General features: G+C 37.2%; 1 protein-coding gene across 7 annotated transcripts in view; it reads left to right on the plus strand.

Annotated features, from left to right (window-relative positions):
• Nucleotides 1-14,764, plus strand: part of LOC109541264 (transmembrane protein KIAA1109) — a 107,531-nt gene that overhangs the window by 17,663 nt on the left and 75,104 nt on the right. For 5 of the 7 annotated variants that reach the window (XM_048665613.1, XM_048665610.1, XM_048665611.1 and 2 more), the window contains exons 1-16: nucleotides 3,661-3,857; nucleotides 3,914-4,069; nucleotides 4,178-4,418; nucleotides 4,485-4,641; nucleotides 4,700-4,808; nucleotides 4,891-5,083; nucleotides 5,201-5,339; nucleotides 5,390-5,519; nucleotides 6,151-6,357; nucleotides 6,411-6,605; nucleotides 6,668-6,947; nucleotides 11,352-11,653; nucleotides 11,709-11,836; nucleotides 11,906-12,214; nucleotides 12,264-12,521; nucleotides 12,589-12,961. In XM_048665613.1, coding sequence (XP_048521570.1) covers nucleotides 3,852-3,857; nucleotides 3,914-4,069; nucleotides 4,178-4,418; nucleotides 4,485-4,641; nucleotides 4,700-4,808; nucleotides 4,891-5,083; nucleotides 5,201-5,339; nucleotides 5,390-5,519; nucleotides 6,151-6,357; nucleotides 6,411-6,605; nucleotides 6,668-6,947; nucleotides 11,352-11,653; nucleotides 11,709-11,836; nucleotides 11,906-12,214; nucleotides 12,264-12,521; nucleotides 12,589-12,961 — 3,183 coding nt within the window. In that variant the 5' untranslated portion in view covers nucleotides 3,661-3,851. Of the gene's footprint in view, nucleotides 1-3,660; nucleotides 3,858-3,913; nucleotides 4,070-4,177; nucleotides 4,419-4,484; nucleotides 4,642-4,699; nucleotides 4,809-4,890; nucleotides 5,084-5,200; nucleotides 5,340-5,389; nucleotides 5,520-6,150; nucleotides 6,358-6,410; nucleotides 6,606-6,667; nucleotides 6,948-11,351; nucleotides 11,654-11,708; nucleotides 11,837-11,905; nucleotides 12,215-12,263; nucleotides 12,522-12,588; nucleotides 12,962-14,764 lie in introns of those variants that run through there. The other 2 variants (XM_019910072.2, XM_019910074.2) reach the window with 2 other exon arrangements.

The raw sequence follows: 14,764 nt of genomic DNA on the forward strand, positions 1-14,764 counted from the left end.
AAAAAAAAACAAAATGGCGTGGCGTCGGTAGCCTTCTTTTTGGCGTACCCTAGACCGTCTTCGAACGCGTTTCCTTCGGGACTCGTTTACAGGACTGACCGTACGATCCCTTTTTCCCGACCGCACCCCCGCACCACCTTTTTTTTTCATGTAATTGATGGGACAATGGTGTCATTGACACCCATGACGTCACTATGGGGGACCTTTTTTTTTTGGTCACCAGCCATGCCCTCAGCCCTCATGAATCCTTATTGAAGACTTTTTTTTTGGTCACCAGGGTGGCCTAATGCATGAATCTCCAGTACGGTAATCGGGCTCCAAATTCGGCATTTTCAAATGGCTTGTACGGTAATACGCGTTTGAAAAGTTGGCCGGCCACCTTGGTTTGGACCTAGATTCTAGTATGCAAAGCCAAGACGAGGAATTCGCGAGTTCAAAATGCCAAACGCCCACTGGCGGCTAAATTATAACTACACTTTAACTAGTAAAATTTGACACTTATTTTAATTGTGATTGTGACTTAGTTTGTTTAGTTCTACTCAGCTTTTGTAAGCCTTTAAACAAATAGAATCATATTGACAAGTGTGTAGTATTGTCTTACTGAATGGGCCAGTGTACAAATTTGCTATAGGCATTCTTCTAAACAACCCGCATCAGAGATGTTTTAACAAAAAAAAATCATGTGCAAAAACCTTATTACGAAAAAATTGTCTCGATTCTGTGCGGCTCTAAATGGGCCGTTGCCGTCAAGTTTAGTTCAGTCTCTGATATTTTTTAGCCATGAGTGCTTCTTTAAGAAGGTAGTTAAGCGTTCGTTAACAAGTGGCCAAGATAAGATCTACCTATATAATAAAGCTGTATCTTAGTTCTAAGTTAAGACGTCATCAGTTATTCAACAGCTCAGATATTTTAAATTTGGGACGCGTTCGATGGTATACCGTTAGAACTTACTTAATTATTTTCTGCAGTATTGTATGGCAAAACAGATTTAAATTTTATTTGTTATTGACTTGTATTCTTTCTTTTCTCAATTCAGTGCTTTTTAGGTATTTCGCTCGCGTCATCGTGTGCGAGGCGTTCTTTTAATCGTTGGATATTCTATAAAACTTCAAAATTAAGTACCAAGTGCATCATGTAAAAAAATTGTTAGGCTCTGCGCGTCTTGAGCGCCACGACACCTTGTGAGCCAATATGGCGGATCGATCATCAACTGATCTCTCACCAACCGCTAGTAATTGCAAACAATTTGAAGAATCGATTAAAGTCAGCAACAAAAGAAACATAATCAGTCCTGGAGTAACACAAGTTGCTAAGAAGAAGCAAACTTTGTTAAAAGATTACTTACTAAGTAAAAATTCAACCAACTCATCGGAAAAAGTTCTACCTATAATTGAGGAACGAAAAACGAAGAAGACGAGATAAATGTTGACAATGTCATGAAAAGGACACGGTGGCACTGCAATATTAATTAAGTCAAGGATTAAGCACCATGAAATGGAAAAATACAATGAGGAACACCTTCAGGCAACAACTGTTAAAATAGAAGAGTGGATAGGGCGGACCACTGGTTATCTCAACAGTTCGTCCAAAATACTCAATCACACAAACTAAGTTCACTGAATTCTTTGAAACTCTGGACTATACGTTTATTGCGGGTGGAGACTACAATGCCAAACACCCATGGTGAGGTTCAAGGACATTGACTCCCAACCCGAAAGGTCGTCAACTGTATGCAACCATGCAAGCCAAAAATTATTTATACTGGTGAACCCACTGGTTAACAGACAGAATGAAACAACCGGACATCATTGATTTTGCAACGGTTAAAGGCATTAAGAGGCTCACTTCACTGATAAGTCATAAAGTGCCTAGACTTATCTTCAGACCACTCTCCAGTTATCATCGCACTTAACACTAAAATCACAGTAAAAGAAAATTATACCAGACTTCAAACCAAGCAAACTGACTGGAATGAGTGCAGCAATTTCATAAGCAATAATTTAGATTGTAGCGTATCTCTCAAAACTCCTCAAGAATTGGAAACAAATCGAAAATTTAATTTACTCACTCAGAGCGCCATCCTCTTCACCAGTCATTTGCTCTACACTAAATTAAAATAACTCAAAACTAAACATCCAGATACACCATACAATATAAAGAAGAAAATCCTTGAAAAGCAGAAACTAAGGTGGCACAACTCCAGCTCTGATAAAAGAAATCTTAACAACGCATCGAAAGAACTTTTATTGTAACTTTAGCAAATCACGAAAATTCAAACAACCAAAGAATTCTTTGACGCTACAAAAAATGGTAAATATTTGCTATGGAAAGCAAATCGAAAAGTTAAACAAACAAAATTTCATAATTTCCTCGAATCTTATCTCAAAGACAGAACTTTCCAAGGTGAAACGTATGAAAGTACTACAAAACTATACCCTTTCAGAGCTTCCGTTCCACAGGGAAGCGGTTCAAGCCGGGTTCCCATGAGTCCGAAATGCCGAATGCGGAAAACCTTCCGACCAATCAGAAGTTTGCGGGATGCGTTAGCTCCGCCCATCCGCAGAAGTTCCCAAATTTTAATATTTTCTGCATGGCGTGCGAAATGTTCAGCGGCGTCTAATCGACCGTCTTTCATTTTGATGCCTTTGTTTCCTTCTTTTTAGAACGTACAAAGACAAAAGCAGATTTAAATTTTGGTTTCGAACGTTCAGCAAATGGGTTTAAAATTTGGAGAATCCAGGTTAACGAGAATAAATCGACACACATTACATAGACTGTGCGGCGCGACGTGCCCAGCAATCGTAGTAAATGAGAAATAAATCCCTCAGAATGCTCATCTCAAATATCATGGACTTCACCTGGATCCTCGTCTAACTTGGCGTAATCATATTTGGACGAAGCACAAGCAACTAAACCTAAAGCTAAGAAAAATGTATTGGTTACTAGGAAGAAGATCCAAACTATGCCTCGAAAACAAGGTGTTACTATACAAATGCACACTCAAACCAATTTGGATGTATGGAGCCTACCTATGGGGTAACGCTTCTAAATGAAACGTCGAAATTTTTGAGAGGTCTCAATCGAAATGCCTGAGAGATATCTTAAATGCTCCCTGGATTGTCCCAAATTAATTAATCAGGCAGGACCTACAACTAAAAGCAGTTACTGAAAAAATATTCATCATTCACTGCAGATACACAAACAGACTATCAACTCATCCGAATATATTAGCAACGGATCTGCTGACAAACAACAGAACCATCATCCGATTGAAGAGATGCAAATGCCGAAGAAGAAGACGTCTTCTTTATTTTTATATCTTTAATAATCCACAATTTTAGTTAAGCTTATCTGAAGTTAACTCGTCAATTTTATTTTAGTAGGTTTCTCTTCATTGGGTGAAACTCTGACATGTTTGGTTGTGGAACATTCAGGTTCTAAGTCTATTATAAAGAATAGCTACTAAATAAAACCCAAACTTGATTTTCATAGTTGAAAATTGTTTATTTCACCCTGTATATTCTAACATCCATTTGATATCCCCGATATCGTAATAGATAGATCGTAACTTAAATGTTAAAATTCCTCGTAATTTAGTAACGTAAATAAGTAAAACGAGTCGAACGAATTTTGTATGTCATATTAAAAATTAAAAAAGAAGTTCCATTTATATGTACATGAGACTTAAGAGTATCATTTAAATTCGTTTATAATTTTTAGTTGAATCAAGTCCACCTCAATGGGGAGTGGACATCAAATGTGGAAAGGGAACAAATTTCAGTTACGGACCTTGGGCTGACAGGCAGCGAGAGCATCTATTTAAATTCTTTTATCCCCAAGATTATGTATTAATGGAAGTAAGTGGATAGTGAAGTCCAAGTCGGCACATTATTAATTCATTGGTTTTCACCAGGTTACCAAGCATCCAAGTCCTGGAGAAAAACGAGTTATGCACTCGTTTGACGTAAGGCTTGTAATGCAAAATGATTCGACTATAGATATTTTATTTACCAAAGATAAAGAAACTAATGCGGTTCATATCAATGTTGGTGCTGGCAGCTATTTAGAGGTACGCATAAAATATTGATAATTTCAAAAAACATTACGTTTTTAATATGTAAAACCGATACTTGGTAGTTGACTAGACGATTTAAGCCAGAACATATTTGCATTGCAGGTTACTATACCTTGGGTTACGAAGGAAACAGGGTACTCTACAAAAATAAACGGGCAACTGCTTCATTTAGAAGCGACAACAAGCTTGCAGTTCCGGGAGCTGGTTGAAAGTGAAACATTGGAATTTTGCATATTGTGTCACTATCCTTTGGTTTGGAACGAACATCAATTATGGGAAATTAACTTAACTGGCTGCAAAGCAACCGTGAATTTAATATTTTTCCACAAATGGTTCTTCACAGGTATATCCTTTTTTATTGTACTTCCTTATATTTTTCCATGTAATATTATAAAAATGTTGTTTACAGATCTTATAAATGATTGGGCGTCAAAAGCTCGACCAGACCTGATGCATTTTGTGCCATATACGTGGAGATTTGGATTCACTTTAAAGCATTGTGAACTGGTCACTATGATTAACCAGTACAATTGGATCGATTGCAGTAGTGCAGGACAACGAAATAGGTACAACGCTTATGTGATATTGGAAGTCTACATCGAAAGTTGGGCTTGATTTTTTTAGACTTGAAAATACCCAAGTAGCGTTATGTGCCCACTTCTTACATATGTCCTTTGACTTGCCGTTTGATGAATTTTTGCCTGATTCAGTTCCTATTAATTTGGCAATACAGGTAAGCTTTTAATGATTGGTTATTTTCACATTCTGTACCCATTTAACCCTTCAATTAACAGTATGTAATAACGTATTTTTAGGGAGAAAGCATCGATTTAAGTCTTTTTATACCTGAATTTCATACCAGCAGAAATGTTATTCTTTCTCTTGATAAACATGCGAAAGTATTATCTAAGGATGGGTCTACGACCAAAAAGACTGAAATAATACCAAAGTGGAGAAACGTGTGTCAAAATGCCGCCGGATGGGTCGATTTTTGGTGGATTCCAATCGGTAAATGATACTATTTTAATGTATTAAAAAAGTTAAACTTTTGTCGATTTGTTATTAAAGAAACGCTATATTTATTGAAAAACTCTATTTTCATTACCTAAAATTGTGCATTTTCAGGGGCCATAAATATCACATATAGTTTTCATCCTTGTCCACCACTGGGACCTCAGCCGCAGGCTGACATATCGACACCTGTAAAAGAGGAAATCTTGTTGTCGCCAATGCGATTTCCTCATCACCGAAAGTCTCGCAAACGGTAAGGAAACTTAATTAAATTTAAACGGTTTATCAGACTTTCAATTGTAGTTCACTGGAGCGAAATCAAAGGTTTGATCCCACGTCATTAAAGCCAGATGTAGTGAGTGTAGAGCTGGAAATAGGACCATCAGTTATTTTATTATATGGAACCGCTTTGAAAAACTTTATGAACTTCAAGGTAATATCGTTAGTGACATAGGACAAGGGACCTTAATAATAGTATTAGACATACAGGAAGGTACGAAATTAGCCTGCAGACAAAAGGGTCCAAGATTGTTACAACGTTTCATTTGCGAGATATAAGGTTTCAACATTTTTCGCCAATGTAAATGTCGATTCATATTTATCAACGAAAACCTAAATTTCAATGCAGGCAAGTTGACTTGCCAAAACGATGTACCACTTGACTCTCATCCCCATTTAAGATGCTAAGGGTGACATTAGGAGGTTGAGTTCACCTACAAGAAACCAACCCCATTGAGTTCACCTACAAGAAAGCTAAAAATATTCATCTAAAGTGTGCACCCTTACAAATAAAATTGACGTGTTTCCGATTTTTCACATTTTAAACTGCAAGAGAGATATTAAGGGCGGGAAGTTTTCATATTGACACCGCGTATACTACGTATGTAAATATAAAACAAAATCTAAATTGTATGTTTTTATTTCACAAAATAAAGCCGATGATATTAAATTGGGTATTTACAAAAAGAGAATTATAGAACATAAAGTAAATGTGGTTCCATCCTCTTGACCTCACTGTATAATTTAAAATTAACATTGGTGTTAGCTTAAGAATTTGTTTTAAGGAAAATATATTCGGAGAAGATCAGTCTTTCACTGATATGCAGCAAACGCAAGTGAGTGAGAGTGGTTCAAGTGCTGACTTGAAAACAGAAGACAGTAGTGCAAATATTCCATTAGAACTTAGGGACGACTTCGATCATCGGTATTATCGGCCTTTAGAAGTGGATGTGTCCATAATAATGCACGATGTGCAAGGACATCTGTTGAGGGTATTTAATTTAATGTAAGTTGATTGGATGCATACTCTACCTGGCATTTGCAGACCTGCACAGAAAAAGACCCACCCTGCCCCATCATTTTAGTGGAGAGATTTGGCTTTGAAATGAAGAAACGATATGACCAGACTGAATTACAATTACTTTTGAGCCCGGCTGTGTTACTAGTTTCCGATAATGTACTCAGATCCACCAAAGATAGGCATTTAAGTCAAGGAAAACTTACGCTAAGTTCATTGCAAGTAGGTTCATCGTCTATCGACAATTATCGAAATATTTTGAACACATTATCTATATTTTACAGATTCGTGGACATGCGATGTTTTCCGATGTTGGTCAATCTCTTGACCAGGACACCGTCGAATATGCCTGGCTAGTGGAAATTCAACTAGGAAAATTAAGCGGCAAACTGACTACTCCTCAGCTCTATTCCATATTGACTAGTTTAGAAACTCTATTGTTATTAGTCGTCGACGAAGAGAACGAGTTGAACTCTCCATCAGATGATGCAGTGTTATATCAACCGGTGGTGAAGAAAAAAGAACCAAGCACACAGAACGTTCATGTACAGCATGTTCAGCAAGGTATGTTTGTACTAAAAATACTTTTTATCGACCTCAGGAAATCACAATTTATGACAATTTGGCAATTACAAGCAAATATGTTTCGAAACATGTAACCTTGCCTAAAAAAACCGTTGTTATGCAGTTAGTGCTGGAGTATGTAGGAAATTTCAAGATCGAAATATCACATTTTACTTCACGTATCTCGTTTCTTTGTACTAATAACGATCACATATGCAAATATGCATATATTTCTGATAGTAATTGTCTTATAGACTCTTCATACATCTTGTTTGAGTACATAATAAAAAATTGGAATAAAAAAAAATAAAAATCCTTACACCTGAGCGGGTGTGGCCACACCCGAGGTCCAGCAAAACACCTGTTTGAGTCGGAGCACTTGGGTCGGAAGCGACACGGGTGGAAAACCCGTAGCTTCGGAAAAAGCGAAAAGCCCGCGATTGGTCACTAACACGCGATTTTGTCCAACGAGGTTCGCCAGCCACCAGGGGCGCACGAACGCGATCGAAAAACAAACGACGCGTCACAAAACTGGGTTTTAAGAAAAAAACAGTGTTCTGGGGACTCTGCCCACTTTGCGAAACGTGAGGGTCAGAGGAAAGCCAAAGAACCAGAACTTTGGTTGAGCACAACCACGAACCGAAAATACCGAAAAAGGCGAAAGCGTCGGTACCCTCGAAGCTCCTCAGGTCACAACCAAAAAATGGCTAAAATTCAGGGCGTCATCCCGCTCGATCGTAGATCGCGAAGCGAGTTCATTCACCGTTTTTTAACGACTGCCGCTGCCCCCGAAGTGTACGCCTTAGGTACCCTTTTTTGTGGAGTCGCCCTCTACAGGACAATGATCTGCCCATCGCCACTTTTGCTGTGCTATTCGTTAAACTTATCGAATTCCCCATTAACTGGTGTAGAAAACCCAGCCGGGCATTTTTGCACTCTGGACGAGTCAATTATGAAGGGATTTTGACAATCTTGACACCAGATTGTAGCCAGATAATGGAACTATCTGGCCGTGAAACCTCATTAACTAATTAAGCAATTAATTAATTAAACATAACATTAATTATTTTGAGGTATCTCAATTGAAGGTCAAAGTCAAAATTTTGTCTTTGTTGCCATAAGAGCTCATGTAAACGAAATTGTCTATCGAAAAATCGGTCGAGGCAGCGACTGTTTTTTAGACACTTTGTCAAAGAGTTTGATATTATTCGGCGATTTTGACATTCAAAACGCAAAATGAAAACTTTGCTTCCATGAGAGTTTGTGTAAAGCGAAACATTTAATGTTTCTAGCTAACAAACGAAGAGCTAGTGGCACGTGCTTTGGTACATTATCGATATTGTAACGGAAATGGCCTGGAGTACTCACGTTTGGAATGGGGGATCGAAATTCATGGTATTTCAGTAAATGGAGCCCCATTTGGGCCCCTTTTACTGTCAAATATGACACTGACAAGCGGGAAGTTTCGCACCTGTTCTGGAGATTTCTAGAACTATCTGGGATACCTGGAGAAAACTATATAAGCGACGACGAGAACCAGACGGGAGGAGTAAAGTGACAGGAGCGACCGGGTGCAGAAGAGGTTAAGCCCCACGAGTCTGAAGAGCGAGTTTTCCGTGTGTTTTTGTTATTGTTTGTGAAGTTGACAGTAATTTTGAAGTTAGTTTGTTCCTGTTCCGTAGTTAGAGTTCCGTAGTAGAGAGTACAGAGTGGAATAAAAGTTGGAAGCAGAAGAAAGAGTTTGATACTCGGCCATCCACGGTACAATATGTTTTTGCTAGATTAGATTAACACTCTAAAGTTTGAATTTTCCCAAAACTGTGGGACGTAATGACGTCATCAAGCCTATACTTGGGGAGGAATTAAAAAAAGAAAAAGAATTCAAGTGTAATGGATTGCTTTGGATCAGTAAAGAGTTCTTAAGTCAAAATCTGACCGAAATTTGACATCACAAAATTGGGAAAAATTTCGTCAATTGCTCGCTTATCGTAGCTAAAAAGTGAATACCAACTTTTTTTTGGAGCTTTAGACGGCCGACTGACCGGACTGATTAGATTCAGTTGAACTCTTTTGGTTATCGATATATTTGCAATTTTTCGGAAACTCGGGGATTTTCTGAAAGCTATGAAAGCTGGAAAGTTGAAAAAAATACTGTTATAGTGCTCGATGGGTCTGAGATTTTATAAAGAATTACTTTTTTCCAGACAGAAAGCTTCGTTTTTGTGAAAAAAATTTTGAAATTTCGGAAAAATTGCAAGGTTTCAGCACCAAAGTTTTTGGCAAAATTTACTTATTTTCGAACTATTCCTTGCCATATGGTTAGATATGGGAAAGTTACATGACAAATCAACTGGTTGGTTCAAAACAAATTTCCTCTGTGAGCTACAGGGGGAAGACGAAAATGTTTGTAAAGGCGGTTATGGAGGGAAAATTTTAAGAATTTAAATAAAATTGTCAAATGACATTAGAATTGGTTCAGATTAACACCAATTAGTATTGAGACAAAGACAAGTTTGAACTCCATGTCAAATCAATTCGGTTAAATGGAAGAAACAAAACTGCTTCTAACTCCATGTAATCGGTAAATTGTGGTACCGATCAACTGAAATGCTTTCCAAAAATCAGAAAATGATGATGAATCGATTCTAGTTAGACCGAAACATAATAGATGTGGTTAATGATTTTTGAATGTCATAATGAGAAACTAAGTTTCCGGTTTTAGCCAGACCAATGAATCGAAAAAATGTTCGAGCATTTTCGACTTGTCCACGTTTTTATGTAAACAAAAATTTCGAAAAATTCAATGATTTATTTCAATGAGCTGGCGATGACATAGGTTGGTAGCGGGATAACGAAGCTTTAAAATTGAATGAAACCGATTGCAACAGGATAAAAAGCTGATTCGAGTTAAAGTTGGAAACCGACTTTGAGTATCAAAAATTAAGGTCAAATTTGGCATTGGATATTGTCAAATATGCGAACTGATATATTAAAAATACAGATTAACTCGAATATGCAATAAAAAATACGAAATTTCATTAAAAAAAGGAAATTTGGTCTGGTGTTATCTTCAAATAAAGTATATATATGGAAGTGATTGATATGCAGAGTAATGCCGATTTAAACAATTTCTTTTTCTCAGTAAACATCGAAATTTTTTATAAATCTTATGGGAGCCCTGAAAATTTTCGACTTTTGACCAAAAAGGCAAAGGAAATAATGTCTCTGTTCGGAAGGACGTATGTTTGCGATCAATTATTTTCAACCATGAAATTAACCAAAAATTACCACCGATCAATACTGAGTGATGACGATTAGAAAGCTGCGTGCGTGTCTCAGCTACCTCATCAATTCCGGCTGATATTAAGCAGCTTGTATCGATAAAACAGTACTAAATCGACAAATTTGTCACTAATAATTTAAAGAAAATTCGTTTTTTGATTCTTTTTCTCTTTGTTTTTAGTTTGCATTAAAATGTGTATATAAAATGTTCACTTTTTTTAATTATTTTTTTTGTTCTAATCTTTATTATGAATAAAGTTTGTCCTTTTTCCCGTTTTGTCCCAATATTCTGATATCACAGCTTCTGATATTCTTCCAAACAACTTCCAATAATCAGACTATGAAAAACTTCCTAAATGTAATTCCAATAATCATTTACCTTCATCTATTTAGTGCCCGAAACAGGCCTTTTAAAGTCTAATCTAACTGGACTATTCCTGGCTTGGATTCAGGTTCTGTTCTGGCATTGTTTCCAAAAATCAAAATTTCATAACGAACCAGTATACATTTTTTCTCTAAAATATATACTTACTTTTAGTAAGTTTACTTTTTTCACTTTTTGGTTCTTTATGCAAATAGCACACCTTTTCAAGCTGGCGCACCTCGATATTTTCAATACCATTCACGGGAGATTCCAACCTAAGTTGCTTATGCAACTTATGTTATATATGCTATGCTATAACTGCTTATGCTTAGGGCATAAGCATATATGCACCTTTTGATAATTATCGACTTAAGTTTTCGGTAGCAACTTATGTTATATATGCTATGCTATAACTGCTTATGCTTAGGGCATAAGCATATAGGCACCTTTTGATAATTATCGACTTAAGTTTTCGGTAGTAATGCACACAAAATAGCGTGGGTCAACCGTCGCGACTAATGGCAAGTTCGAATGTCAAAATACCAAAGAAACATTTTTCAATGTTCTTAAATACCTTAACAATGGTAGGGTTGTGAACATGTCTTTTTGCAGACATTGGTTTGTTTTTTTTTGGTAACATAGCATTCTTATTTTCTACTTTCATAAGTGCATCTGTGTTATAACTATTCTAAAATTTTGGTTTAAGTTAATCTACTAGCAGGTTTCATAAATATATCGATATGTTCTTCTCTTTATAGCCATCCAGCATTTACTTCAACCGAAAAACAGTGGGACTAGTTTAATGTCTAAAAATCCAAGTATGATTTCAAATCAGAGCAAAGCAGAACAAAAAAATAAAAAAAGGGATGGCGAAGAGAAAGTTAGAACTTCGATCAGAATACCTACAACATCGCACGATGATAGCAATCAAACTAACAGTAGCAGTAGTAGTTCAAATATAACTTATTCAGAACATAAGTTAAAATACAAGCTGGTTCGTGTGGCAGTTGATGCAGTCGATTTTTGGTTGGTTGAAAGTGGAGCCGCTTTACAATTATGGGTAAAATATGATGCTCTAAATCTAGTTGAATTTGAAGTAAAGTGATGTATTTTAGCTTTCCCCCGTTCGACTTGCTAGTTGCAATCTTCATGGTAAACTAGTTAGTTCGGGACTTTCGTGCATAATTTACAGCATGTCCTTAAGGCAGCTCGTTTGGCATCCACATAAGTACAACCATAGCAAGTAAGTTTTTATTTCCTTACCATAAAATAGAACTATTGTGACATGTGCGTGAGTCGAACCTTTGTTTAGGCAAAATATGGATTCGCTCGATTTATGGCTTGAAGTGGGAGCTGTAAATTTCGGACCTTTAATAATTGAGTCAGCAATATCTACCGACATTAAGGAACAAAACATGTATCAAACCCAGCAGAAATTTCTGAAAATGCACGACGATAAGTTAAAGAAGTTGTGGTTTTTATGGCCTGATCTGAACAAGACCTCTGGCAAATGTGGCTGCACCGGTGGGTGTATGTTTTTCGGAAACAATAGAAATGGGCCGAGATTTTTCAAGCCCTGCAGAAAAGATCTAGAAGAAGGTGTCAATATTGCAGCTTTCAGGTACACATAGTAAATATGTTTTTACTTGTATTAAACGTACATTTTACAGAATAAGTGAACCAGGACGGGATCCAGGTTACGGACAAAGCATTCTTCATGGAAACGCTTTGATTTTCCGTACACCACCATACATTATTAACCAGATAACACTTCAAGGAAGTTTCAACACAACTGAAAATGCGCCAAATGGTAGTAACCCAAGACATGTGGAAAAAGAAAAATCAGTGGAGCAAGATGGGCAACAAAATAGCATATTGAGTAACAGCGAGCGAAAGAACAGTCTACGATTTTCTTCCACTTCTATAAAGTAAGAAAATTATTGCATTTATTTTGCATTAAATTCTTCAGATATGACTCTTGGTGGTTACTTTTAGAAGCACAGTTACAAAGGAAGTGCCATATTCACGTCTCGTAGACACCAGTCCTTTAAATCTCCCCACAAAACTTGATAGCGATTCAAAATTGCATTCCGATAAATCTAAACTGGGCGTCATAGAAACAGCTGAGCTGCAACCTAAAAACAGCGCCTCAGATTCTAAGTTGGCAGTGGATTATTTCACAACCACTTCGGATATCAAGAGTGAAGTGTCCTCAATTAAGAGTGATATTTTGAATATGAAAAGCGACATTTACGGACGAAATGCAATTGAGAGTACTACTCCTCAAATGTCAGCTAGTTTTAATGCTAGCGAAAGCCATCATTCTTTAGGTGGATTAATCAGCAACGAAGAAAAGTTATTAAAGGAAGTAAGTTTACCAATATTGTTTAAAGTAAAAGTTTTATGTTTATACATTTAAACTTAAGAGTGTTCATAATTGAATGTTAGTCGCTCATGCCAACTTAAAAGCACTAAAAGATGGCTTGAAGGAAAGTTTCTTCAGGGGTAAATAATTACTAATTTGAAACTCAAAAAGGATTCTTTAAAACCCCATTTGTTACAAAAGGTCACTTCAAAATAAACTGCTCAACAAAATAAACGTTACACGGACAAAGTTGCCCTCTCTTTGGAATACATTCTGACTGTTGGGAGCGATTTCATTTCTGTTTTAGGTGTTTTTTAGTCCAATTCTTTTTCTATCAGTCAGCGTTTTTGCAAAACATTAGTGCATTGATGCTTTCTACGGGGTAGCAAATGAAACAATGCAAAATTTCTGAAACTTTGACATGCCCCGAATTGAACAAAAAAGGATTTTTGGATTTCATCATAAGTCATAAAGATGGACTTCACACCTCAAAACGATTTTAAAATTTTTTCCTTATCCTTTTTATTTACAGGATATTTATGTTAAAAAATAAACTTTTTCGTCTTGCAGTGATAACATTTTTCCTAGCGAAAACATCGTGTAAAAAGATCTCAAAACACCAAAAAATTCAATACACAGTGACTTGCACTAAAAGTGACATGACTGTAACATCTCTGCTGATTCTTATTGTGTCGGTTTGGGTATCTAGGAACCGATAAGCTAGATAGACTCGTCTGAATATCCGACAAAGATTAACTTTATTGCTTTTACGTCCAACTTCTTGCTCTGTTACTCGAGGATAACTTTGTATGCAGCGCTTCCAAAAATTTGCAAATTACTCAAATCGGGCTTTTCTGAATGCCACAATTCTAAAGGAGTTTTGGACATTGCTTTGTTCGGTAGTCTGTATTAATTGCCTCACCCCAATACTTTATGTCCAGATCGGCGTCGAAGAGCATGCACCTCGACATGTCCAGCAAAGATCCATTTTTCCTTTTAGCGTTCTGCGATGGGGAATAAGGTGCTGTATATTGTGCATGAATGCCTTTGTTCTTTAGAAATACTTGAAAATCGTTATTGACGTATTCCCTTTCTCGATCTGACCTGATGATCTTTGAAACTTTATTGAACTGCGTCTTTGTCATTTGCACGTACGGTTTGATGAGATCGGCCGCCTCTCCTTTATGAGTGATAAAATACAAAAAAGTATACCTGGAGTAATCGTCTATAATGGTCAGGTAGAAGCGTGTATTGCCTGGAGTCCCCTTCTGCATCGGCCCGCCGACATCTGTGGGCACTAAATCAAGAAGTTCGAACGTCTGAATCTGCTATGCTTTCGGAAAAGGTATGCGAGACAGCTTTCCCTTTATGCAGTCCTCGCATATATGCTATTCTCCTCCCGCAGTCCGAGATCTTGACGCCAATTGTTTGTCCGCTAGTTCCTTGATTGCTTTCGTCCAGCGATGTCCAAAACGTCTGTCCTCGGAGCAGTGTTTGCTTAATGTTGCTTGAGTTACAAGAGCTTTTTCTGTTTGTAATTCATAGAAATTTGAAACCAGGGTTGCCGTTGCTGCAGGCGTCCCATCCGTTTTGTTTATGATAGTGCAGGCGTCCTTTCCGAAAATACAGCGGTACTCTGCCTGAACTAGCTTTCTCACGGTTACTCAATTTGCTCGTAAACCAGGGACGTACAGCACATCGCGCACTTTTATTGTTGATGTTTTTCCGCTACCGTTTACGTACTTTATAGCTGCAGATCCAATGCCTTCTACATTCAGCGCGGTTCTTGTCATCCGCGAGGCAAAC

Source organism: Dendroctonus ponderosae, unplaced genomic scaffold (assembly GCF_020466585.1).
Source record: "Dendroctonus ponderosae isolate FM_Combo_2020 unplaced genomic scaffold, Dpon_F_20191213v2 Dpon_F_20191213_4, whole genome shotgun sequence".
NCBI lineage: Eukaryota > Metazoa > Arthropoda > Insecta > Coleoptera > Curculionidae > Dendroctonus > Dendroctonus ponderosae.